General features: G+C 49.7%; 1 protein-coding gene and 2 long non-coding RNA genes across 4 annotated transcripts in view; 1 reads left to right on the forward strand and 2 right to left on the reverse strand.

Annotated features, from left to right (window-relative positions):
* LOC141370252 (uncharacterized) overlaps nt 1-3,788 on the reverse strand; it is a 32,542-nt gene extending 28,754 nt beyond the window's left edge. The window contains exon 1 of the long non-coding RNA XR_012374147.1: nt 3,659-3,788. This is a non-coding gene — a long non-coding RNA (uncharacterized lncRNA). The remainder of the gene's footprint in view (nt 1-3,658) is intronic.
* A 2,755-nt stretch (nt 3,789-6,543) lies between these two features.
* Nucleotides 6,544-11,080, reverse strand: FOXA2 (forkhead box A2). 2 transcript variants are annotated; one of them, XM_073878481.1, is made up of 3 exons: nt 10,824-11,080; nt 9,724-9,793; nt 6,544-8,678 (listed from the first exon to the last, which is right to left on the reverse strand). In XM_073878481.1, exons 2-3 carry the CDS (start codon nt 9,790-9,792, stop codon nt 7,371-7,373), a joined length of 1,377 nt encoding a protein of 458 aa, XP_073734582.1. In that variant the 5' UTR covers nt 9,793; nt 10,824-11,080; the 3' UTR covers nt 6,544-7,370. The 2 variants fall into 2 exon arrangements, with proteins under 2 accessions (XP_073734582.1, XP_025732804.1); XM_025877019.2 differs by lacking the exon at nt 10,824-11,080 and having other exon boundaries at nt 9,724-10,221.
* A 3,740-nt stretch (nt 11,081-14,820) lies between these two features.
* On the forward strand, nt 14,821-21,626 carry LOC141370253 (uncharacterized). Its single transcript, XR_012374148.1, has 4 exons — nt 14,821-14,894; nt 16,544-16,606; nt 18,525-18,587; nt 21,493-21,626. It is a non-coding gene; the product is annotated as an uncharacterized lncRNA (long non-coding RNA).
* Nucleotides 21,627-24,312: the final 2,686 nt, after the last annotated feature.

Raw genomic sequence — 24,312 nt, forward strand, 5'->3', positions numbered from 1 at the left:
GGAAGGAGGAGGAGGAAGGGGAGGAGGAAGATGAGGAGGAGGAGGAGGAGGGGAAGAAGAGGAAGGGAAAGAGGAAGAGGAAGAAGGGAGAAATGTAAAGAGTAAGTCCTCAAAGCATTTTAATGGGAACCTGGTGAGGAGGATGGGGGCATGTGTGACCAGTTCACGTCTTGCTGGCAGTGAGCTCAGAGCTCTGAGGAACAGCCACTGATGTGAAAAATAAGAAAACTATTGGGAGGATGTGCTTGTAAAACACCCTTGTTCTACCTGGGCAGGGGAGGGACTCTGGTGGCCGCTTCTTCTGCAGGGGATACAAAGAATCTGGAATGAGCCCCATGGGTGCAGGGGCTGAGGGGAGGGAGAATAGGAATCACCTCCAATCTGGCAATAGGGACCACGATGGAATGACAGCTTGTAAAATAAGCCTCCATCAGTCTCCCAGGAGACAGCCGGCCTCAACTTGGGTGTTCCCCGCTTGTTAGCCTCAATCATAATTGGTCTCTCCTCCCATCCCACGTTGTTGGTTTTCTGTGTGTGGCTTTTGGTGTGAGCGTGTTAGGTCATCAACAAATACAATGGCGGGAGGGGGTGAGGGGGGACACACATGATTGTTTTAAAGAAGAAAGGAGAAAAAGGATAAGAGAGTGGGCAAGAAGGCTGTGAACAGAATGGGGAAGATGCCCCAGGATTTAGGCTTCTGAGGCAACCCCTGGAGAGCTCCAGGGTAGGGCGCTCCCTGGGAGTTTTGTCAAAGGGAGAAGAAGCCCCCTGGAGGTGGGGACCCCGCAGAGCTCCATTGGGGATGAGCATCTATTCTGTGCAATTTTTGTTGGCTTGTCTCTGGAGGTGCCTGCAACATCCTGCCCATACCCGGTGAATCTCATCAAAAAGGAGTTTTTCAAAAACTCCCAATTGTTATGGCATGCCATAGAAGGGATGTGAGTCTGAAGCTGAAGGCCTAAGGCTCAGCCCGGGGCCCTCTGGGGGCAAGCAGGCACACAAGCATGTTCCAGTGACCCTTTCTCCATCCATTTCTTTTTAAAGTTTCTCCCACTCTCCTCATGATGTTTTTTTTCTCCATCCCTCATGTTTTCTTTTCTCCTCTTCTCAGAGGAAAACCAGTCCTGGGGGTAGAGGGTATGAGAAACTTGTGATCTGAACTCTGTAAGGCTGAGAGCGGCACAGATACAGCACATTGGTTTTGCTCAAAGGGTAAAGCCTGTAAGGCTCTGAGAGCCTCAGATATTCACAGATATTACTTTAAGAAGAACTTTTGAGGGGGAGGAGGAAGCAGCAGAAATGTAAGGAAAATCAAGTCACAAACCTTGGAAGTTTTTTCTTGTGTTTGTGTTTTTGTTTTAATTTCATTCCATCCCCTCTTGGCTTGCCATGGTGCTGTGGCCAAGGCTGGTCTCCACAGTGTCCCTAGCCCAGCAAAGGCATTTGGGGTCTCAAATCTTGCTCTTCTGATACAGCAGGGACAGTAAATTGGGGTTGGAGTCTCTAAGGTGTGTGTGGGTGTCCTGGGGCCTCTTTTGTGGGTCAGGACTTGGTGCCTACAAGTCTGTGGCCATTGGTGGGCACCGACTGCCCTGCAATGTCCAGGCCCATGGTGGGTAGGGGACTCTGAGAATATTCCCTGTCCTATCGCCTCTGGCAGGGTGACGGTTCACAGACAGAAAAGGCCCTGCCGCTTCCTCTGGACGGTTCTGGTTTATACATTTATACATTCCGTTAAGACTTGTCTCCGCGCACCCCGCCTTCAGAGCCAGCGGTACCTCCAGGCCCCGACGCTTAGGAGAATGCGCTGCCCCTGAGAAAACCAGTCACCCGGAGGTACCTCCAGGTACCTTCTTGAACAAACACCTGCCCTATGCCCTATTAAGCCTCATCTGTCGCTTCTCCCCGCCCCACCCCCACGTTAAAAGGCCCCCAAAGCACTGAGGACCTGCTTTTCTTTATAAAGCCGGGAGAAGGCAGGCGATAAAGATCAGGCGTTTAAATTGGCCATTTGGAAGATTACATCTCTTCAGCGACGGTCTTTCTTTCAAAACTCGCACTGAATTGAGGGCCGCTGCTACTCCGCACCCGGCTCTCAAAGGCCGGGCACCTTTTCATTCGGCCGTGAGTGGGCTGGGCTGGGTGACCGGGCGCCATCAAAGGCCCGAGGGAAGGCCGTGGGGCGACACTCGTCTAATGACAAGTAATTGACGGATCCGAGGCCGCGCATTACCAGAGGAACGGGGAGGCATTAATTATTCAAAAACGATTAGCCTAGTTGTATGTCCTGCAGGCGTTCCATCTTGTTTAGGGAAGATAACCAGCCACGAGCCGGAACCGTGGCTTTGGAGCTCGGCGGGTTCTCTCTCCAGCCCGCCGAGGGTGAGGGGGACAAAGGTGCGCGGCCCGGGGCGCCAGGGAAGGCGGGGAGGGGGACCCGTGCTCTCCACACAGAAGTGCCCACATAACTGACCCTGACAATCACAGGGACCTATTTCTGCCCTTTTGTGTTCGGGATCTGGTGATTCTGGGGCAGACGGGAAGAGCGCTTGTCTCCCTGCTTGGCGAAATACCTAGAAGTCTGCGCGGGCTTCAAACAAGGCCGGATGTCTAGCCCTTTAAAACAAACAACCTAGAGGAAATGCAAATTTCAGGCGACATCTGGTAGACCCCAGAGGAAAGACACCTTTTCAGTATCCTATACCCTGTCCTGGAAACCCGGAGTTCCTGCAGTTTCAACTGGTAGCTTTGGAACTTCTAGCTTTCCGAGGCGGCGTCTTTCCGCCGGCGCAGAAAGATGCGATTGGTTCTGTTCTGCCCTCCAAACTCCCGTCCTCCCGCACCGCAGCGCGCCCCTGCGCCGGGCCAGCTTCTGGGAAAATGAGGATAAAAGGCCTAGTGGCTTATTTCTGTCTCCGCCTGCCCCCCACCCGGGGTCCCGCTTGTAACACCCGAGGCTCCCGAACCTGTCTGCAGCGGTGCGCGCCTGTGCGTAAAGGGCACCCGCCGCTTCTTGCAGCGAGAACGAAAGTTTACTCCTTTCTTGGGAAGGCCTTGTCCCTCCCCTGATGGCCTCATGGCGTCGACCCCCACTACTGCCCGATTTAGGGACTTGGGGCAAAAGCCTAGACCAGACTAGAACCCGTACGCGCAGGGATTGGGGGGACGGCTTCGCCACTCTCGGGCCTCTGCCCCCGCAGCCACCCGGTACCAGCACGCCGTTTTCCGCGGCACCCACCCCAGACTCTGAGGCCAAGGGCGTTCCCCCCCCCCCCACCCTCTCACTGTCCTTAGGAAACGCAAGGCCGTCGGATCGAATCTCCAGCCCAGAGGCGCTGCAGGAACCTGGCTTCCCGTAGCTTCGGGGCCCCACCAAACTGTCTATGCTCAGAATCCAGACTGAGTCTGTTTGCAACTCTTCGCTCCCTTATCCACCCACACCGTGCATTCGCAGAAATCCGCGAAAAAAAGGCCACCTCCCAAACTCCAGGTTTCTTCACTGACTTAGCTTCTCCACTCCCTACCTTCCAACCCCTCGCGTTGGAGCCCTTCGAAGGGAAAGGGACTGGCTGGGGGAGGGGAGGCGCGCGGACCGGAATGGGGGGCGGACGCTGCCCAGGGGACCTGGTTATGGCCCCAGAGTGGGCGCGCTCCCTACCTGCGGTGCGGCGGGCGGGCGGCAGAGCGTCCAGCGCGCGGAGGGAGGCGGCCGACTGCTCCGAGCCGAGGCATCTCCGCATTTATTTGAGCTCAAACCGAGCGACTGTTGACTTTAGCACACAAAGCAAAGATTTCACTGCCCGCTAGTTTAAAAATGAATATTTTACCAAGATATCGATCAGCGTTATAAAATTCAGTTAAGTACAATGGGATCCTAGCAAAAAAAAAAAAAAAAGAATAATAAAGGAGGGGGAGGCAATATAATATCTGTGTAAATTTGCTGAAGTGTGACGTGGCATGGAAAGTTTACCCTCCTGGAATTCGGATCTAGAATGTTTTTTTCGGTTGTTTACTGACTTTGTTTATTCACAGATCAGGGTTGCTTAAACCGACGCGCGGACGGCGCGGGGGAAAAGGAAGAAAAAGAGAGAGAGGGAGGAAAAAAGAAACGCCGCACCCTACAATACTTAAGAGTTGGGGAAAGCGGGCGGAGGACGATCTGTGAGCTAGGGAGCTTGGAGCCCGGCTGGGGGAGGGGGCTGAGGCGGGCGGGGGGGGGGCGGTGTGTGTGAAAGACACAAGAAGCGCAGAAAAGCCTCCGAAAGCGCCCGGCTCCCCGACATCCTTTTTATGTATTCGGACAGAACTATATCTTATCGGCCGGGATCAGTGGAGGGGGGGAGCGCTAAGTAGTTTAAAACGACCCTCGCACAATGGGCGTGCGATACGAAACATAGCAGGTTAGGGCAGCGCTTTCAGCCTCCATTGTCCCCCACTCGGCCCCCGGCCCTGCCTCTCGGCTCCTTCGCCACGGGAGCCTTTTATGTGATAATGAAACACATTTCAGGCCGGGCTCACGACGTGTGTGTCCTTGCCAGGGGGAGAGACGGGCCTGATTGCTGGCTGCGGCCTCCGGATCCCCCCCACCCCCACCCCGCCCCAATTTCTCTTCCCTGTGTTCCTGGGACAATGTGGCATGTTAAAAAGGGATTTGGAGACGGGGGGGGGGGGGGGGGACGCGAGGGGGGGGCAAACCCCCTCAAGCGCGTGGGAAGGCCTGGGCTTGAGGAGGCAGAGACCCCGCAAGGTGGCAGAGGGCGAAGCGGGCGGGGGGGGGGGGTCTCCAGGGTTGGGACGAACCTGGGACACTCCTGGTTTGGATGGTCAATAAGCCCAAAACTCTAGTCCCTGAAAACAGGGTCCTGAGCTGTGAAACTTTGAGACAAAAAGTCCCAGCTTCAGAAGCCTGCGGAGAATAACCGCCCACCTTAAGATAGCTGTGCACGGTTCATCCCTAAATCTGCCGGGGACAGTGGCTCTTGCCCTCGCCCCGCCAGATTGTAGGCCTGCACATGCCCCAGGCAAAGTCAAAACCGGGCCCCCTTTGCGCTCCCAGGCCCCACTTCGCCTCTGGGGTCTCCAGTTCGGTTGGCTGCCTATTTAGGGAGGCTACGCCATCTGTAGGGAGATACAGCAAGATTTGTAAAAATCTATTCTGGGTCTTTCTTTATGCTTTTGGATTTTTCTTTTAAGGCTCACAAAATACCTCCTCATACCCTTTGGCCCCGCAATCCTGGCTCCCCAACTTGGGCTAACTGAATGCTGTCCAAAGGCGGCGGTGTTTGTGGGGAGGCGGAGTAAGCACATCTGCAGACCCTGGGCTCTCACTACTGGCCAGGGTCACTGGACAAGCAGCGCAAGATACCCCCTTATCTCCACCTCATCCCCAAATATACCTTATTTTTTAAAAAGAGATTTGGACCATCACCCTGAGCGATCCCTTTAAACACCACCAGAAGAAGGTCTGTTTCTCCAGATCAGGTGCTGGAGTGGGAGGAGGTGGTCCCAGAAGCCTCACTGCTCTCTGGCTACAGCTAGGACTGCCGAGGCAAACACCTAAGTAAAGGAGGAGGGTAGGATAGGGTGGTGGAGTGTAGACAGAGACCTGAGGCTGTAGGATCCAGGCAAGAGTTCTGATTCCACAGGAGGGTAAAGGGGTGCCAGAGAAGCAGAGATGAAAGTGCTGTAACAGGAATTTGCAAATCCAGTCTGGGCTCACTGACTTGAAGGGAGGCCTAAGATTGGAAAATACAGTAAATCCAGGCTTCTCCCCAGAGAAGTCAGCCCCCTGGGGCCCAAGAGACATCAACTACATTGTAACTTCACATGACCCAGATTGGAAATTAAGATATATAGTTTTCTCCCTACTTTAAAGCTAAACCTGCATCAAACCCAGGGAATGGTCCACCTTGGATGTGTGTTTCATTGTGTGTAAAGATAAATTCAAAACTCCAAAAGTGGGGTGCCTGGGTGGCTCAGTCATTAAGTGTCTGCTTTCCGCTCAGGTCATGGTCCCAGGGTCCTGGGATCGAGCCCCACATCGGGCTCCCTGCTCTGCGGGAAGCCTGCTTCTCCCTCTCCTGCTCCCCTGCTTGTGTTTCCTCTCTCTGTGTCTCTCTCTGTCAAATAAATAAATAAAAATCTTTTAAAAAAACCTCCAAAAGTAATCATAAATAATATCAATTTCTATTTAATGATGTGCTTGCTGAAGTGTTTAGGGGGAAGTGTACTGACGTCTGAAATTTACTTTGAAATGCGTTTAGGTCTATGGCCATACTACTCTGAATGCGCTTGATAGCATCTGAAATGCATTTAGAAAAAATAACCTGAATTGATGAACAGAGGTGTAAATAGCTGGACAGATATGTGATATAACAAGTATAGTGAAACAATAACTGTTGGATCTGGGCAATGGGTACATCTGTGTTTTCTGTAAAATCTGTTCAACTTCAGTGTGTCTGAAAGTTTTAATAATAAAATGTTAAAACAACAGCCATCATGCCTCCCCTTCACCAAAATAAAATGAAATCAGCAACCGGCCAGGATCCCCTTCCCCACACTTTTAAATACTTTCTGGACCTGTTTATTTTTCAAGTCAGGCAAAGGGAAAAAAAAAATCTTGAAGATTCAAGGGGTAAAACTGGCAATAACACTTTAATATAGATTTGTGGAACTCTGGCCCTTTCAGCCAGGACACACATTTATAAGCCATAAATAAAACACGCAGAAACCATAAATTAATCAGACCCGAGACCTGGATTTCACCGTGTCAAGAATGGGAATGCATTTTTTTTCTTTTCTTGGTCATTTACAACAGACCCTTACATCTTTTTTTCTTTTTAAACAATAGTACAACTCTGCTTCTCTGTTAAAACTACATGGTTTTACACTGAGTCACTCACAAAAGTTTGTGGGTTTTTTTTGTTTTTGTTTTTTTTTGTTTTTGTTGGTTTTTTTGTTTTTTGTTTTTTTGTTTTTTTTTTTAATAAAGTAAGACTTCCCTGCAACAGCAGCACTGGAGGAGAAAGACAACAACAAAAAATCAGAACTCTCAAATGCTTAAAGAAGCAGGCGTCTACACAGTAGTGGAAACAGGAGGCTTTTTGCTCTTTTCTTCCTCTTTTCTGTGTTTGTTTGTTTTTGACTATTTCTCTTTTTGCCTTCCCTCCTTATATAGAATAACAGATATCAGTGTGGCCCCTCTGTTTGGGAGGGAGAGCTGCCGAAGGTGAGGGGAGACTGCTGTCCTGGGGGTGGGGATGTAATGGATATCTTCTCCCTTGGATCCCGCTAACACCCCTTCCTCAAACTCTCCGCCCCACTTCCTCTCTCTTGTCCTTGTCCCAGGCTAGCCCGCTCCAGCCGTCTTCTTAAGAGGAGTTCATTATGGGCCGGGAGTATACTCCCTGGTAGTAGGAGGTGTCTGCCGCCAGGGGCGAGGGGTCCAGGCCCGCTTTGTTCGTGACCGGGCCCATGGCCAGGCTACCCGGCATTGGGGAACCGTAGCCAGGGTAGTGCATCACCTGTTCGTAGGCCTTGAGGTCCATTTTGTGGGGCTGGTGGTGGTGGTGGCTGTGGTGGTGTTGCTGCTCCGAGGACATGAGGTTGTTGATGGAGAAAGGGTGGTTGAAGGCGTAGTGGTGCTCCGGCTTAAGGTGGGCCTCGGGCGGCAGGCCTGGGTGATGGGGGGGGGCCAGCAGGTGGGCTGCCGCCTGCTGCTGCTGCTGCCCCGGCGACGGCGCCGGCTCCGGGGGGCTCAGGGCCGCGGCTGGCGTTCCCTTCAGCTCCCCCAGGGCTCCTCGCTTGTGCTCCTGGCACGGAGAGGCGCTCGAGTGGGGCGACTCAGTGCCCGCCGGAGTCTCGGAGGCCGGCCCGGCGGCCTCCCCGAGCTGGCCCTGCGAGGTCTGGGCCCCCGCGGCCGCCTTCTTGCCACCGCCCGTGGCGCCTGAGGCTTCCTTCAGGGCCAGCTGCTTCTCACACTTGAAGCGCTTCTGGCGGCGCAAGTAGCATCCGTTCTCGAACATGTTGCCCGAGTCGGGGTGCAGGGTCCAGAAGGAGCCCTTGCCGGGCTTGTCGGGCGAGCGGGGCACCTTGAGGAAGCAGTCGTTGAAAGATAGCGAGTGGCGGATAGAGTTCTGCCAGCGCTGCTGGTTCTGCCGGTAGAAGGGGAAGAGGTCCATGATCCACTGGTAGATCTCGCTCAGCGTCAGCATCTTGTTGGGGCTCTGCTGGATGGCCATGGTGATGAGCGAGATGTAGGAGTAGGGCGGCTTGGCGTGCGTGTAGCTGCGCCGGTACGTCTTGGGGTCGCGCGCGCGGCTCAGGCCTGCCTGCCCGTACATCGGGCTCATGGAGTTCATGTTGGCATAGGGGGTCAGGCCGCCCATGGCCCCGGCCGCCTGTCCCCCGAGCGGGCTGAGGCTGGGACTCAGGTGCGGCCCCATGCCCGCCACGCCGGCCGCCCCGGCTGAGCCGCCCATGCTCGCCATGGCGCCCGCGCCGGGGGACATGCCGGCCAGGGACGGGCTCATGCCCGCGCCCACGTACGAGGACATGTTCATGGAGCCGGCGCTCATGTTGCCGGAGCCGCTGCCCATGGCAGCCGCGGACATGCTCATGTACGTGTTCATGCCGTTCATCCCCAGGCCGGCGTTCATGTTGCTCACGGAGGAGTAGCCCTGCGGACAGAGCCCAGGGAGGGAGGCGCACAGGGTTAGCACCGAAACTAGAGCGTGCCCTGACCTCCTACCCACCGGGCTAGCCCAGCCCCCGCCTGCGGGGAGGTCTCTGGAGAGTCCTTCCCTCGTCTGCTCCCCCCGCCCCCCGCCCCGGCCCCGGACACCAAGTCAGTTTCACCCGGAGCGCGCCCGGATAGCCCTCGAGGAGGTGGCAAGCTGGCTGCGGCAGTTTGCATGGAGCCGGATCCTAGCCCTTCTGTTCCGTGCTCAGATTCTAAAGCAAGGGTCCCCCGGAGTACCCCTAAGCCAGGCACCCCAAATGCGTCTCCTTTCCCCAACTCTCAGGCCAGCACACCGAGTCCGCGCCGCGGCCTCGGATGCCACCTCCGACCCAAGTGAACAACCTGTGGGTCACAGCCTAGGGCGCCCTGGCGGCCTTAAGCGGAGATTGTCCCAGGGTCCTCTCTGTTCATCTTTACTCTCGGGACCCCATCCTTGGCCCCAGGGGAACCAAAACCCAGTGCCTGCTTAGAGTCTGGGGCCAGCTGGAGGCATTGAGTGGAGGGGCAGGGAGGAGACCGAGAACTGAACTACGCGGAGACCGAGAACTGAACTACACGCGGCTGGGCTTTGCAGCCACAAACTTCCTTTCTCTTTGTCCCTAGTTTTTGAATCTGCCTCTACCTCAGCCCCCAACTCCTACCCACCTTCTCTCCAGCTCCCCACCCCCTCGCCGGCCGACCTCCCACCCCTCCCCAGCCGCGCGCTGCCAAACATAACTCTGTTAGGATAGTGCGTGGCTCGGCCACGAAGAGGATTTGGAGGCGCCGCAAGTCAATATTTGATCACAAAGTTAATATTATCTCAAGGCTAACAGTGTGTCGTATAAAAAAGAGACCCATTTGAGTCGAAGGAGGGTGGAAAAGGCGGCTGCCCAGAGCGGCTGGGGGTGGGGGGCGGGTGCCGGCGAGGGAAGCGGTCCTGAGGTTGGGGAACAGTGCGAACGCCACCACCCCACTTCCCCCTGGAAAAGGCGAGTGCCTACCTCCGGCTCGGCATAGTAGCTGCTCCAGTCGGACGGCTCGTGCCCTTCCATCTTCACCGCTCCCAGCATACTGGAAGCCGAGTGCATGGCAGTTTAAAATTTAACAGCCACAACAAACGACCAGCAATCACCCCCCACCCCCACCCTCTTTAAAAAAAAAAAAAAGTCAGCCAAGGCACGGTCCCCTCCCTCCCTCTCTCGCACTCCCTCTCTCCGGTTCCACTCCCTCTTTCTTCCTTGGCCGGCCGGAGGCGGTAGTTGGAATGGGCGGGAGGGGTCAGCCACGGGAGGAGGGGGCCAAGAATGGGAGGAGGCCCGGACCCGAGCCCCGCTGCAGGGAGCGCCCGCCGCCCGCCGCCCGCCGCCGCCGCCGCCGCCGCCGCGCTTGCGGGCTGCCGGGCGGAGGCCGAGGTTGGCAGTGCGAGCTGCCGGGAGGCGGCGGGAAGCGCGCGGCGCGGGGGCGGGTGGGGGGGTGGAAAGAGGGAGGAGGAGAGGAGGAGGAGGTGGAGGAGGAGGAGGAGGAGGAGAGGAGGAGGAGGAGGAGGTGTAGACCGCGGAGCGGACAAGTGCCGCAGTGACGTGGGCGGCTGGTGATATAGCGCGGCGCGCCGGCGCGGGCCTCCAATCCCCAGACCCGGGGCAGCCCATTTGAATAATCAGCTCACACCTAGGTGAGAGGGAGCCTCGGCAGGCGCCCGGCACCTGCCCCTCGGCGCCCGGCGCCCGCCCCACTGCCGCCGCGCCCCAGACCAGTACCAGGCCAGGCAAGCGGGGCGAGTGGGCGCGCAGGCTTCCTGCTCCAGCCCCCTTTCCCCCCGCGCGCGCAGGGAGGGCCCGTGGGAGGAGCGACCTGGGAGGAAGGCACCCCGGGAGCGGCCCAAGGCTCTGACCCCCGCCCGGTCCCCTAGCGCCCGGCGCCTGGTGCGCCTGTCCGAGGGCGCGCCCGGCCTCGGCGCCAGGTTGCCCCTCCGCAGAGCCTTAGAAACGCCGCATTTACTCATCCCGGGTTTCTTCGCTCTCAGTGCTCATTCCCTGTCAAAACAAGACGGTGACAGAGCCAATTTGCAAAGCGCTGTCATATTTAGAAAAACTGTACACACCTTGAACTCGCCTGCCGCTGCTCCTGGGAGGCCCCTCCCTGTTATAGTTAAGACCCGGAGAGCCTCCGGAAGGCGTTCGGGGAGCGCCTGGTCCGGCCGTCGCGGCTTTCGCCTCCTCTGAGCCCAGCCTCCGACGACGGGCAGAGGGGTGGCTGTCGGGCAAGACCACTGTCCGATCGCCGAGCACAGGGCGCACGCGGCCCCGCCAGCTGCAGTCGACGGTTGGGAGACTGCTATTTGTCTCTGACATTCAGGACGCCGTGTTTCAAGGTTACTTTGCAGTCACAACTGAGGTGCCCACAGCATTTCGTAACTAAAACAAACAGGACAGGAGGTGGGGGGTGAGGCGGGAGGAGAGAGGGGAATAAAGGAATCAATAATGGGACACATGGAATTTACTTCAGGAGGGTCTCTGTTCTCTGCTTTTTTGAGGGGCTCTTTTATAAGAATTAGAAGCCCCGCAATCATATACTTCCTTTTTATTTTTGCTCCAGCTTCTGGGTTCAGATTATCATCTTTCCTGGGCCAGCTATCAACACCCTAATGAGCCCAGATTGCAGGGTTTTGGGGTATTTCAGGTGTTTGATGTGGACTTCTTTTCTTGGTTCTAAAAACAGGCTGGGCCATGAGGATCCAGCCCTGTGCCCCCATCTCAGAGATAAAGAACAAATAGGAAATCGTGGGTATCTGGCGCACCTGTCCGACGTGATGGGTAATGGTGCCAGAAGACAGGGGCTAGGTGGCAGGCCCTGAGCTGAGCACCGAGAATGGAAAGACTGTATGAGGGTCAGTCCAGAAGGACAGCAAGAAGAGCAGTCTATGCAGGGAAACCACCCCTTCCCGCTTCCCCAGGTATCTCAGGCCTGCATCACTTTGAACCAGATGCAGTCACTGGCACCACCTTTTGTGCTGAACCTCAAACGGTTTGACCCATTTTTGGGTTTGACCCATTCATAGTGAGGGGGTTAATGAACCCCACCTAGACAGTGCCAGGGCAGGATCCCCCAAATCTAAAATCTGCGTGGCTTTGAAAGTCACTTGCATCGCGGAGGGCTCCCGGGAGAGGCCGGCAGGCCCAGTGCACCTGGGAAGTGTGTTGTGGGGTGTATACACCTTGTGCTGGGGAGTATACACCTTGTGCTGGGGAGTGTGTGCTGGGGAGCCAAAGGGACCAGATTCCCTGCATCTCTCACTGGGTCTCAGAGCATGAGGGGAGCAAGTTAACTGTTCTCCCCAGGGCTTGGGGAAGAGGGGTGCGCACTGGTGCTGAAAAGGTAAGTTACTTGTTTTTTTAAAGCTTTCTGCAGAGGCCCAGGACCAGCTACCTACATACACACACACCTCAAAACACACTGTCAATCCCACCCGCCAAGGAGCTCTTCTCAAATTCAGTAAAAAGAGAGAGAGAGAGAGAGAGAGAGAGAGAGAGAGAGAGAGAGAGACGTCCAAACAGACAAACCTGCGAAACAAGGACAGAGAGCTTTCTGGTGCGTATGGAATCGCACATTCTGGTTAACCTAATCTGTGCATATATGTATGTGTTCCACTGCCTTTTCTTTTTGTTCCAGATCGAAACTATGGTTCTAGAAATTATTCCACGAGCAAAAGGAGCGAGAGGGACCTGGAGAGGAGGTCCGCGGGAGGAAGAAGTGCTACCTTCCTAAAGAGCGAACCTTGCAAGTTCTCGCCAGAGTTGGTGGTCGGTATCCGGACGCACCCGGGAGCGCTCGCCACCGGCTTCCGCAGTGACAGGACGCCCCCTATCGGCCGCGCGGTCCTCGGGCCCGACCTGAGCCCTCTACCCCTGCGCTCCTAACCCCGAAACCCAGGCGCCTGGGCACCTTTTCCCCGCCTCTCAGATATGGGGTTAGCATTTCTTTGGAGTCTCCCGAAGTTCTGCGCAAACCCAAACCGCCTCCTGCCTCCTCGGAGCGCCGAGGGCTCGGGTAGGGTTCAAGCCGCCAGTACGCGACCCTCCCGAGCGCGCGCGGCCGCTCCCAGGAAGGGGAGGGTGGCCTGCAGTGCGCTGTAGGCGCGGGTTGCTGCGAGGAAGCAGGAACGTTCACACAGCCTGAGGTTCGCTTTCTGTCGCCGGCGCGGAGGTCTTTGGAGGCGCTACCTCCCCTGCACACTCCCGGTGCTCCCCGGCAGCTTCGGTTTCTAAAGGTTTATTCAGAGCGTCTGGCACGAAAGCCTCAGGCTGGAATGCTGTAAATTGCTCTGGGAGCTTCTCTCCAGGAAAAAGTTCGCGGGTAACTTGGGTTGAAAACAGATGTTTCCCCTAATACCTCCTTAGTTTAAACCTACCTAGGACCGAGACCTGCAAAGCTTTCCTTTGACCGTGTCCTCCCTGTTTTCCTTTCTTTTCGTTCGGTGCTGCCCCGTTTCCGTATAAGGCCGCTTTATAACTGCCGACTGTGCTTGGTGTTAGCACGCTGTTTTTATTCCGGATGCTGCCCCAGCGGATTTGACTTGGGCTCAAATCTGGGCCTCCTCTGCTCTTGCTGGGGAGAAGACGCTACTATCCTGCATTCCCCTAGCAAAACCCTTTTCACCTGGGAGCTCTCTCTGTGATATGACACTAGCCCGTGGAGAAGGGGATATCAATAAACAGAGCTCAGCTTCCCTAAGAAATAACCTGTAAAATACCAAGGGCGGGGGTCGGGAGTGAGGGTGGCATTTGGCTCATCAATCCTCCAATTCCTGAAGCCCTTCAGAGAATAAATGTCCAGGGCAGGCCTTGCTCTCGGACATTATCAGGCAGGTTTGCAAGTGAGATTAAGACAGAGGAGATGGAAAGGTGACAGCAAAGTCTTGTGAAAATACACGTTTTACTTTGATTTTTTTAAAAGATTTTATTTATTTATTTATTTATTTATTTATTTATTTATTTATTTATTTATCAGAGAAAGAGCACAAGCAGGGGGAGTGGCAGGCAGAGGGAGAAGCAGGGTCCCCGCTGAGCAGGGAGCCTGATGTGGGACTCCATCCCAGGACCCTGGGATCATGACCTGAGCTGAAGGCAGCCTCTTAACCAACTGAGCCACCCAGGCATTCCACACGTTTTACTTTTAAGTAAGTTTTGGCTTGGCAGAAATCAGATGCCCACACCTGTCTTATTCACAGAATGGCATTTTCAGGGTGAATTTTAGTTCTTTATAAAGAAAAGGCATATAGTTGTGCCAAAGGTTACAATCATCATTTCACTTTCAGCGGGTGGGTTGTTATTTCTGAAATTTTATTTAAAAAACCCTGACCATCAAAATTAGTCTATTTGGTACTGAACACAGCCTTAGATACTCTTGCTGGCTTCATAGTTCTTTGATGGCCCGAACACCAGTTGCTTATGGAAAGGTAATTAGCTAAGAATATGTTATCAAAGGAGATTTATGTGAAAGGTTGGAGATAAAATTAAGAATGTCCCAGTCTTCTGAAACACACACACACACACACACACACACACACACACACACACACACACACACACGAACATGCTGATAAAGGTGGGAAGGGAAAAAAGCATAATACAGCAGTATAAGTTCAATACACAACACACCAGGATACAATGTAATCTTGCTCTCCTGGGCAAGATTCACAGGAAAAGAAGTAATAATAAATAATGATAAAATAAAATGAAATAAATATGATGCTAAGGTGATTTTTGAGTGGTAAAGTCATACCTTCAATCTACATCTTTTCTGGAATATAGTTGTGTCATTTTATACTATTATTATTTTATTATTAAATTGCTTTTTATTAAAGTGAAATATGTAATAAGAATATTAGATCTGATGTCATGGAAACTTTAGCACACTAACTTACAGCTATTCATTCAATTCTCACACTGAAAAGGAGATGGGTGAAGCCACCATTCAAATGGACCAAAGGTTTGAGTTCCAAAAAGCAAACCAATATTATTTTTTCTTACCTGTGTCAGAAAGTGAGCCATGCCCCTCCTTGAATTGAGGGAAGGAGAGAAGTGATATTCACACCAGCCACAGATGGTGACTTCCTAACATGGCACGGGAGAAGAAAGAAGACAATCCTTGGGGTGCTACTAGAATGAATTTGGTACCTGGATCTCTCTCTGTGTACATGTAATTTGATTGCTGTTGGGAGGGTGGTGTAGTTATGGATTGTTCATCTTTTATGGGCTTTCTCAGTGGTTGGGTTGAGCAGTTGTCAACTTTGCTTCCATCTGTGTGGGTCTGTGGAGAAGGCCAGCACTCTGCCTTTTGGGTCCAGGGTTCGACAAATATTTCTGGTATATACTTAGCACCCTGTCCACCATTCTTGATCTTGAGCACATTTCTAGTATGTGAGACTATTATAGCATGTAATTAATATAATTGGAAGAGATAAAAATAAAGAAATGACAACTTTTAGTAGCAATAATAACATGTCAATGTGAGTGCATAAACTGCTCTTTGAGGGATGCCTAAATTAGATGCATCTGCATTTGTGGCCCTGGGAGCTATTTCATATATTTGAATGTTATTCTTGGAGGCAGTCTCTGTTATTCCTGCCAAAAAGGCAAGCAGTATACTTTGTTGGGGACAGGAGTCATGAAGAGTCGGTCACAGACCTGAAGAATCAGACCCTGGATCTTTCTTCTTCAGAATCCTTTGCTACACAGAGAGATAATTTTTTTCTTTTTTAAAAAGTTTTTAATTCCAGTTTGTTAACATACAGTGTTATGTTAGTTTCAAGTGTACAATATAGTGATTCAACACTTCTATACATCAACCAGTACTCATCAGGACAAGTGCCCTCCTTAATCCCCATCACGTATTTAACCCATCCCCCATCCACCTCCCCTCTAGTAACCATCAGTTTGTTCTCTGTAGTCAAGAGTCTGTTTCTTAGTTTGCCACCCCCTCCCCGCTTTCCTTGTTTGTTTTGTTTCTTAAAATCCACCTATGACTGAAATCATATGGTATTTGTCTTTCTCTGACTGACTTTATTTTACTTACCATTGTACTCTCTAGTTCCATCCATGTTGTTGCAAATGGCAATATTTCATTTTTATGGCTAAATAATATTTCATTGTATACATATACCACATCTTTTTCATCCATTCATCTACTGATGAACACTTGCACTGCTTCCATAATTTGGGCATTGTAAATAATGCTGCTGTAAATATAGGGAGGCTTATATCCCTTTGAATTAGTGTTCTTGTATTCTTTGGGTAATTACCCAGTAGTGCAATCTAGGGTAGCTCTATTTTTAACTTTTTGAGGAACCTCCATACTGTCTTCCAGAGTGGCTGCCCCAGTTTGCATTCCCACCAATAATGCATGAGGATTCCTTTTTCTCTACAGCCTCACTAACACCTGCTTATTGTGTTTTTTATTTTAGTCATTCTGACAGGTATGACGTGATTTCTCATTGTAGTTTTGATTTGCATTTCCCTGGTGATGAGTGATATTGAGAATTTTTTCATGGGTCTGCTGGCCATCTGGATGTCTTCTTTGGAAAAATGTCTGTTCATGTCTTCTCCTCATTTTTAATTGAATTATTCACTTTTTGGGTGTTGAGATGTACAAGTTCTTTATATATTTTGGATACTAACCCTTTATCAGATGTCATTTGCAAATATCTTCTCCTGTTCTGTAGGCTGCCTTTTAGTTTTGTTGATTGTTTCCTTCATGGTGCAGAAGCTGTTTATTTTGATGTCATTCCCATAGTTTATTTTTGCTCTTGTTCCCTTGCTTCAGGAAACAGATCTAGAAAAAAGTTGCTATGGCTGATGTCAAAGAAGTTACTGTCTACACAAAGAGGTAATTAAGAATTAGATCTGTGAGCTACTGATTACTTACGTGGGTTAACAAATACACTTCCAGTAAGTATGAGAGGATGAAGCATATGACAGCATGTGACTGTCGTGGAGATCAGAAAGTGCTTAGCATCGCCTGGAGTTTGAGTCTCATGGTTAGGAACCAAGTGCTTGCTTCTTGTCTCCGTCTCAAGATGATACAGGAGCTCTGCATAAACATAAAAGAATTATACACAACTTGCTCCAGTACTAAGCAGTGACAATGAAGAGGTGTTTATATATTGTTGGTCCATTCAGCAACTATTTTAATGAGCACTTACTACATTCCAGAGACGAGGATATAGCCCTGAACAAGGTAGGCTACATTACATGCTCATAGAGATTAAGTGTTTCCTTCTACTTTCTCCTGCTGCTTCTGCCACAGATTCTAGCAGAACATGTTTTCCTTATGCTTTCATGCCTCCTTTCAGCCATGATGCAGGAATTTTCCAGTGCCTATTCCAAAGGGTAATCTACATTTCACCATTCAGAAATAGTTTATCTCCTGGCAGGGTGATGGACTAAAATCCAAGGTGAAGTTTCTGCCTGTGTTGACCCAGAATTGATAGCAAAACCAATGACTCAGTCCTCTGAAGTAGTTGGCATGGTGCCTGCAGAATGGATCTGGCCAGAATGCAGCCAGACAGGAGCAACGTGTTGTTCAAATTACCTGATGCTAAACTACCTTTTGCAATCCCTCTAGAATATGGGATACTAGGGGGTTCTGGCTTTGGAAAGAAGGAGCAGGCAGCAGGGAGTTGCTCCTGCTGCTAGTGGGTGCTGGCTTGAGAGCCTTGTCCTGCGGGTGTGAGAACAGCAGTTGGCGCAGAGAGCACTCAGCCCTCAAGTGTTTGTAATGTACAAGTCTGTATTCATTGTCAATTTTACTTCCAAAGGTAATTCCAGAAGGAGGATGGTGGAGCTTCTTGAAAAGTGGGAGCTTTATTTTATAGGGAGGGGTAGCATAATAAAGCAGCAGTGACCCACTGGGACTAACCAGACCTAGGACCGCCCCTCAAATTTTTATGTGCATAGGAGTCCCCTGGGGATCTTGTTAAAATGCAGATTCTGATTCTGCAGGTCTGGGGAGGGACTCCGGAGTTTGCATTCCAACAAGCTTCCTGGTGAAGCCATGCTGCAGGTCCCTGGCCACAGATGGACCAGCCCGGCCCTTCAAGGCCTGTTTCACAGTAAGCCTGCAGTCTGTCCCGAGATGGATGGTGGGATGTGTCTTGATAAAATGGCAAGCATTAAGTCCTTCTTCACCTTCTATCAGTTCTTCCCTCGCCGACCTGTGGCTACACTGACCCTCCCTGCCATCTGGATTCCACCTTCCGGCTCGCAGGAGTCAAAATGTGTCTGCAGGTGCAAGCAAAATAGTGGGGTAGCCCATGCTCCACTCAGAGCTCCCCACAGGTCCCACACCTCCTCTGCTTGCACAGGTCTTCAGGAGATAGGGACCTCTCTGCTTGGCTAGGAGGGATAGGGGACCTATGGCTATGATCAGTTTACAATGTGGAAACTGTCCTTTCCCAAGCACGGAAAATGGCCTAAGAAAAGTTTCCATTGTGATCACACTGCATCAGCAAATGCCCACCAAGGCCCCTTAACTTTTCCTCTTAAGGAAGAGGTCCCATGGGACCCAGGCTGGTCTTGCCTCCCTGTGGACCTTTCCTAAATATCTCACAAGAATTTTGCTGACCCCAACATGCATTTTTAATGAAGTAAAGTGGAAAGATGATAGAGACAGAGAGAGAGCGAGAGCAAGACAGGGGATTCCTGTTTATTGAATTTCCAATGGGGTTTGCAGGTTTGCAGGTCCTCCTCCTGGAAAAGACATAGGCTTCTCGTGATGACGACTGAGTGGGAATTTTCTTCCACAGAGTTTGACCAGATGCTGAACCGACGCTGCCCACCAGCGCATGAGGACAACAACATGACCAGGGGTAATTAAAACTGAACCCACAGACAACACCAAAGTGAACCTCCCTCCCCGCCCCCGCCCCGTTAAGAAACACACTGTTTCTCTTGCTTTGCTACTCACATATTTTTGTATAAAGTAGGAAACGTTTAGGAATTCAAATCTGAGTCTCAAAGGTGAGAGGAATTTAAAAATTCAGGATGTTTCTTTAATGCTTATTCTATTTGCAATATGCACTCATAATTAGCGCTTAGACCACCTTTTCCTTGTGGGAATTTAAATAAGGCATTCATTCCGAAAAGGGCTCCTTCCTTCCAGGTAGGAACTGCTCAAAGGGAGGGTACATATTTTTTCTGTGGGCAAACTCTTCTTATTTCTCTCATATTTATCAAAGCCATTGGAGAATTAATGTCAACACAGTAAGAATTTTAGACCAAGTACTTAATCTGGGTTTGATTTTAAAGCAGTGTGGGTTGTGATAGTGAGGCTGGTGAGGGAATTGTATGAAGCTGCTTGGAACTGGATATAAAATACAAATTGGTTTTGCAGCTGTCTCTTTCACACCCAGCTAGTCAGTCACCACATGGCTTGCCTCTTTCAGCCTGAAGGACAGGAATATGTGATGCTGATCTTAGATGTATTGTTTAATATCATATATAGAATTATAAAGTCTGTATAATATTCTCCAAAGTAGTCTACATAAATGGGTCTAGAGCTTTCACAGTCCTGAGAGTTTAGCTCTTCCTTTAAGAGAGAAACCTGGTGACTTAATTCCTCTAAGTCTTCAAAATAAAGTGCTAAGTAGATGCTAATGATGGGGAACATCTGGTCTTGGTGGGAGTCCTGTGCCTCACCTCTGAGACCCACTTCCAGATCCTAACAGTTCCGTAGAAATTGGAAGGAGAAACCTTCTCGCCTCTTCCTGGTTGTTTCATTCTTTTCTCCCTCTTGACATGTTGAATTTAGGAATAAAGAGTTTTTTCTACATGTTTCTTCCTGGAGTTCCCCGTCCCCCAGTTGACACGGATTTGGAAGAATAGAGAGGTTGTGGAAGGGCTAACATTTACATCAGGCTCAGGGTTCACACGCAGGCCTGTCTGTGGTGGGAACTCACGTTGTTGCTGTGGTCTTGGGAGTGAGAGATGCTGACCTCCCTCCAGGCCCCCAGCTCTCCCATCCCCACCCAGGCTTTCTGACCTAGATCTCTTCCCCTTCCCCACGTGAGATGGAGCAGTTCTAAAAAGCTTGGGAGGAAAGAAAATGCTCACGGGTATAGTGTCCAGTTATTGGCACCATGTGTATGAGTGTGTGGTGTGCCTACAACATGCCCAATATTGAAAGTCTAAAAAAATATGGTTAAATAAATCAACCCAACTTTATTGTGGAATATTATGCAGCTGTTATACAGAATGACCTAAATCTCTCTAACATTGTGTAAAATGTATATATGTTTATGATGAAGGGTTAAATAGTTGCAGGATAGGGTGACTTGATTTAGTTTTGGTGAAAATAAACCCTGACTCTGTGCATAGAAAAGATTGGAAAGTCACACATAAAACCGTTAACAATGACACCCCAGAAGTTGGGCCCTTGGGGATGTTTGGGAGAAGACTTTCACTTGCCCTTTATATATTCCTCATTTTTTACAATTATCTCTTTTGTTTGTGTCATTAAATACCATTTGAAGACAATGAACAAGGCTTGAAAAGTGCACTTTTGTCACTGGATAGCCGACAGACTGTACACAAATATTTCTGAGTCTTATTATACTTTTCTTATACGCTTTTCTGCATCTTGTTTTAGAGAAAATGAACAAGCCTGTTGGAGGAACATAGATGATATTTGCAAGAAGAGAATCAAATTGGGAACACCCATAGGCCAAGAGAAGTTAGGTAGCAAAAAAGAAACCACTAAGATTTGTAAATCTGACCTAATTAAAAAAATTAAAAAGTGGATTCACAGGGCAGACTTAAAGAACCAGCAAGTACTTAAATGACTGTGGATCTTAATTGCTTATGGACCTTAGGAAGTGAAAGGATCGCAATGCAGGCTCTCTGTGGTTTAACCTAATTAATATTTATGACTGCAGAAGAAAATTAAATAAGGCAAACGGTGTAATTTTAAACAGCCTGTGGTCATGGTTAGCAGGACTCAACAAATTCAGAGGCAAGAATGAGGGAGCTTTGGGAATGGTATGATTTCAGTTTTCATGTCCCTGATCCATGTTCTTTGCTGTGTGAGACCTCCAATAGGGATGTCTCAGAATGCCACAGTGACTGTTTCCACTTACCTTCTTTGCACGTTTTCATGTCTTTGTGACTGATTGTCCAAAGGAAGATTTTCCTGTTTGGTGGGGGAGGGGTTATACCCAAAGACATTAGCTCTGGAACCATCTATAATTGTTGGTGTTGGGCATTTCTACAGCATGTATCTGCCATTTACTGATTCTTTGCATGGATTGATGATTTGAGTTTTTCCATCTGGGAGCTGAGAGTTGATTAGATAGCATCAGTTCCTGTGATGGAGAATCTGGAAATTGGTTCAACTTCTGCATGCTAATAAATGTTTATTGGGTAGATGAATGGATGGCAGATGGATGGGTGGATGGATGGGTAGGTGGAAGAATAGAGAACAGATGCTATGTAGCGTTAATTTAAAACTCATGCTTTACCTGGGAAGACTGGTTTTGGAGGGATCAAATCAGATTACAACAAATCCTAACCAAGTGCTTTTCAAATTTCAATTGAGAGTTCATTAATATGCTCCATTAAAACTATCATTAAATAAAGGAAAGGAATAGAATAGAATCTTTCAGTGCATCTCACACAGCAAAGACGTGTGTCCTTTTTGAAAAACCTGTTTCCATTATTAATGTGTGTGTATCTGTTTCAGGATAGAAAATGCATTTCTTACTGTGTGTTCTCATCCAGGAACCTGAGCAACTGGGTATACTGGTGACTGAGGACTCATTAGCTCTTCCTTCAAAGAAGCTTCAGATTTCTCATCTGTAAAACCGGGAGAATAGCAGAAGCCACCTCCCCGAACTGGGTGAAGACGAAATCAGTTGAGGTACACAATGACAGCTCAGCCCACTGCCTGGTGTCTCGGGAACATGGGTCAGTGTTGCTTTCCTCCTTGCATCCTGTGTGGTTCCTCAGCAACACACTGGAGGAAGAGCTCAATGTTTTACAATTTCTCCTCTCAGCTGTAACCAAAAACAACCTTCTTAAAGGAAAACTATGCTTGTTCAAAATGATACCGTATGTTTGAAACGATCACTCTGATGTAAATGCTCTACTTAGCTCTGGGCCAAGGACAGCTCCAAGTTTAGCAAATGGGTTCTCCCCTCTTATGACTCTTCATAGCAAAGAGCTAGAAGCTGAAGAGCCTGCCTCAACTGACAAGCAGTCTGAAGCTTCATTTGGCTTTAATTTCATGGTTTTCTCTCCCTTTGAAGGCTAAGTTCAGCATTTCATTTTTTGTGCAGACAATAACCCCAACTGTTCCTAAGCTCTTTACCACATGATGAAACTGTCCTCTTTTCCTTCCTGCTCTCTTCCTGAAGTCCAGAAAGCCTCCACTTCCAAATGGTTTTGCAACTCCCCTCTTTACCTTCATGGTAATATGTTGTTCACCATTCTTTCTGATTCCCTTCCTATTCCCTTCATCTCTATGCTATGCTGTTCTCTCACCCATAAAGCCGTCTTCCACCCAGGTGATGTTCTCTGGGTGACCCAAATCTGGCAGAAGCCTCCTTCATTTGTTTTTCCAAAAGGATCCTTAGCTGTCACTACCAGGCTGCCACTCCTCCCGCCAACTGTTTCAGGCCAGCCTGGAGAACTTGCTCTGGGATAGAACATTTGCCAACTTCTACCTTAGATACAACTCAAACCAAAACAAAACAAAAAAGCAGACACTTCTACTTGGATTCTTTTCAGGTAACTTGAAAGATCTCACTCTCTCAAGCTGACCAACGTAGCCACCTGTTCCATAAGAAAATGGAAATCTTGCTCTTAGCGATGGAAAATTCTCCCTTTTTCCATGGAACCTGGTTGGGTGGCGAGTGGGAGCAGAAGTCCCCATAATCAGCAGCTGCTTTGCTCATTGCTTGGAAAAACAGAAGTCAGGCTGCTAAAAAGAAAGCAGGGGAAAAAAAAGAAAGCAGGAGCACATGGTGGTATGTGAGGGGAGAATCATGCCTTTGTTAACTTTTTTTTAGCTTTTTTATTTATTTATTTTTTAAAGATTTTATTTATTTGAGAGAGAGAGTATGAGCAAGTGAGAGAGAGAGAGAGAGCACATGAGCAAGGGGAGAGGCAGAAGCAGACTCTGCACTGAGCAGGGAGCCTGTTGCAAAGCTGGATCCCAGGAGTCTGGGATCATGAGCTGAGCCGAAGGCAGACACTTAACTGACTGAGCCACCCAGGTGCCCCTGTTAACTTTTTTTTTTAAGGTTTTTTTTTTTTTTATTTGAGAGAGAGAGAGATAGTGTGGGGTGAGGGGGTGGGGTGAGTGGTATTGGGAGAAGCAGACTCCCCGGGAAGCAGGGAGCCTGCCTTGGGGCTCAAACCCAGGATCCTGAGATCATGACCTGAGCTGAAGACAGACGCTTAACCCACTGAGCCACCCACCCAGGTGCCCCACTTTGTTAACTTTCTTATATCATTGCTCAGTGTTATTCTTTTCCTGAAATGTTATTTTAGCACACACATCCATATTATATTCCAATTGACTTTTCCTACACAAAGGTATGTCTTGGGGATATGGGATTCTCTGATGTTAACACATACACAATGACCTCTTATTTTTCACTACAATATAATGTATACATTTCATCAATCTTTAGTCAATTTACTACTGCTTGTGTCTCAGGGGTGAGCTCCCTAGAAGCAGAGCCTGGAGGGCTGGGGCTCATGTGCATGTGATTTATTAAGCTAATGGTCCCAGGTAAGGGATGGGTGAAGAAGGAGAAGACTAGTAAAGAGCCATCTCAGGCAAAGCCCTGCAGATAGGAACTGCAGTCTGACTTCACAGAAGACTTTAAAGTGTGTGAGTTCTCACTCCTGCACCCATCATTGGTTAAGGCACCTCCTGGGGTCAGGTCATACATTCCCAGGCACTTGGAACTCTCTGTGGGAGCACACTAAGTGGCTCTTAGAGCCCAAGAGTAGGCTCTGATGGAATAGCAGTCGCAAAAGCTTACTGAAAGCCCCACACCAAATGACAAAAATGGAAAGAGGGAAACTGACCCATAGTACGTATGAGAGAACTGCAAATTTTGCTATTATGGACAATACCGCAATGAATATTCTTGTGCATGTCTGTGTATGCATGTGACTGTGTTTCTCTAGTGCATAGAGGATCTGGAAAGATCCACATCACACTTTTCTGGGGAGGAAAAAGTGTGCACTGGGGTGAGGGGTGTTAAAGGGGACTTGGCCCTTATTTGTAATGTTTTAAATTTTTTGTAAGAAGAACATATCCATGCGTTGTTTTTGTATTTAACTTATGCTAAAATATTTCCAAGAGCACCAACCAATTAAATGCTAGCAATTCTAGTCAAGAGGCTTGTCAAGTGTCTCTACTCTGAGCCTCTTCCTTTTGGGTTGTAGCCAGAGATAGCAGTGATGGAACGTAATTCCTCTTCTCTTGCTTGCAAGCTCAGGAATTAAGAGTTCTGTGATCCCAAGACTCCTGATGAGGCCCTCATTCTTTTCCTGCCCCAGCTGTGACAGAAGTGTGCATCAGTC

This window comes from Callorhinus ursinus, unplaced genomic scaffold (assembly GCF_003265705.2).
Source record: "Callorhinus ursinus isolate GAN/ISIS: 27379988/994484 unplaced genomic scaffold, GSC_fseal_2.0 scaffold29, whole genome shotgun sequence".
Taxonomy (NCBI): domain Eukaryota; kingdom Metazoa; phylum Chordata; class Mammalia; order Carnivora; family Otariidae; genus Callorhinus; species Callorhinus ursinus.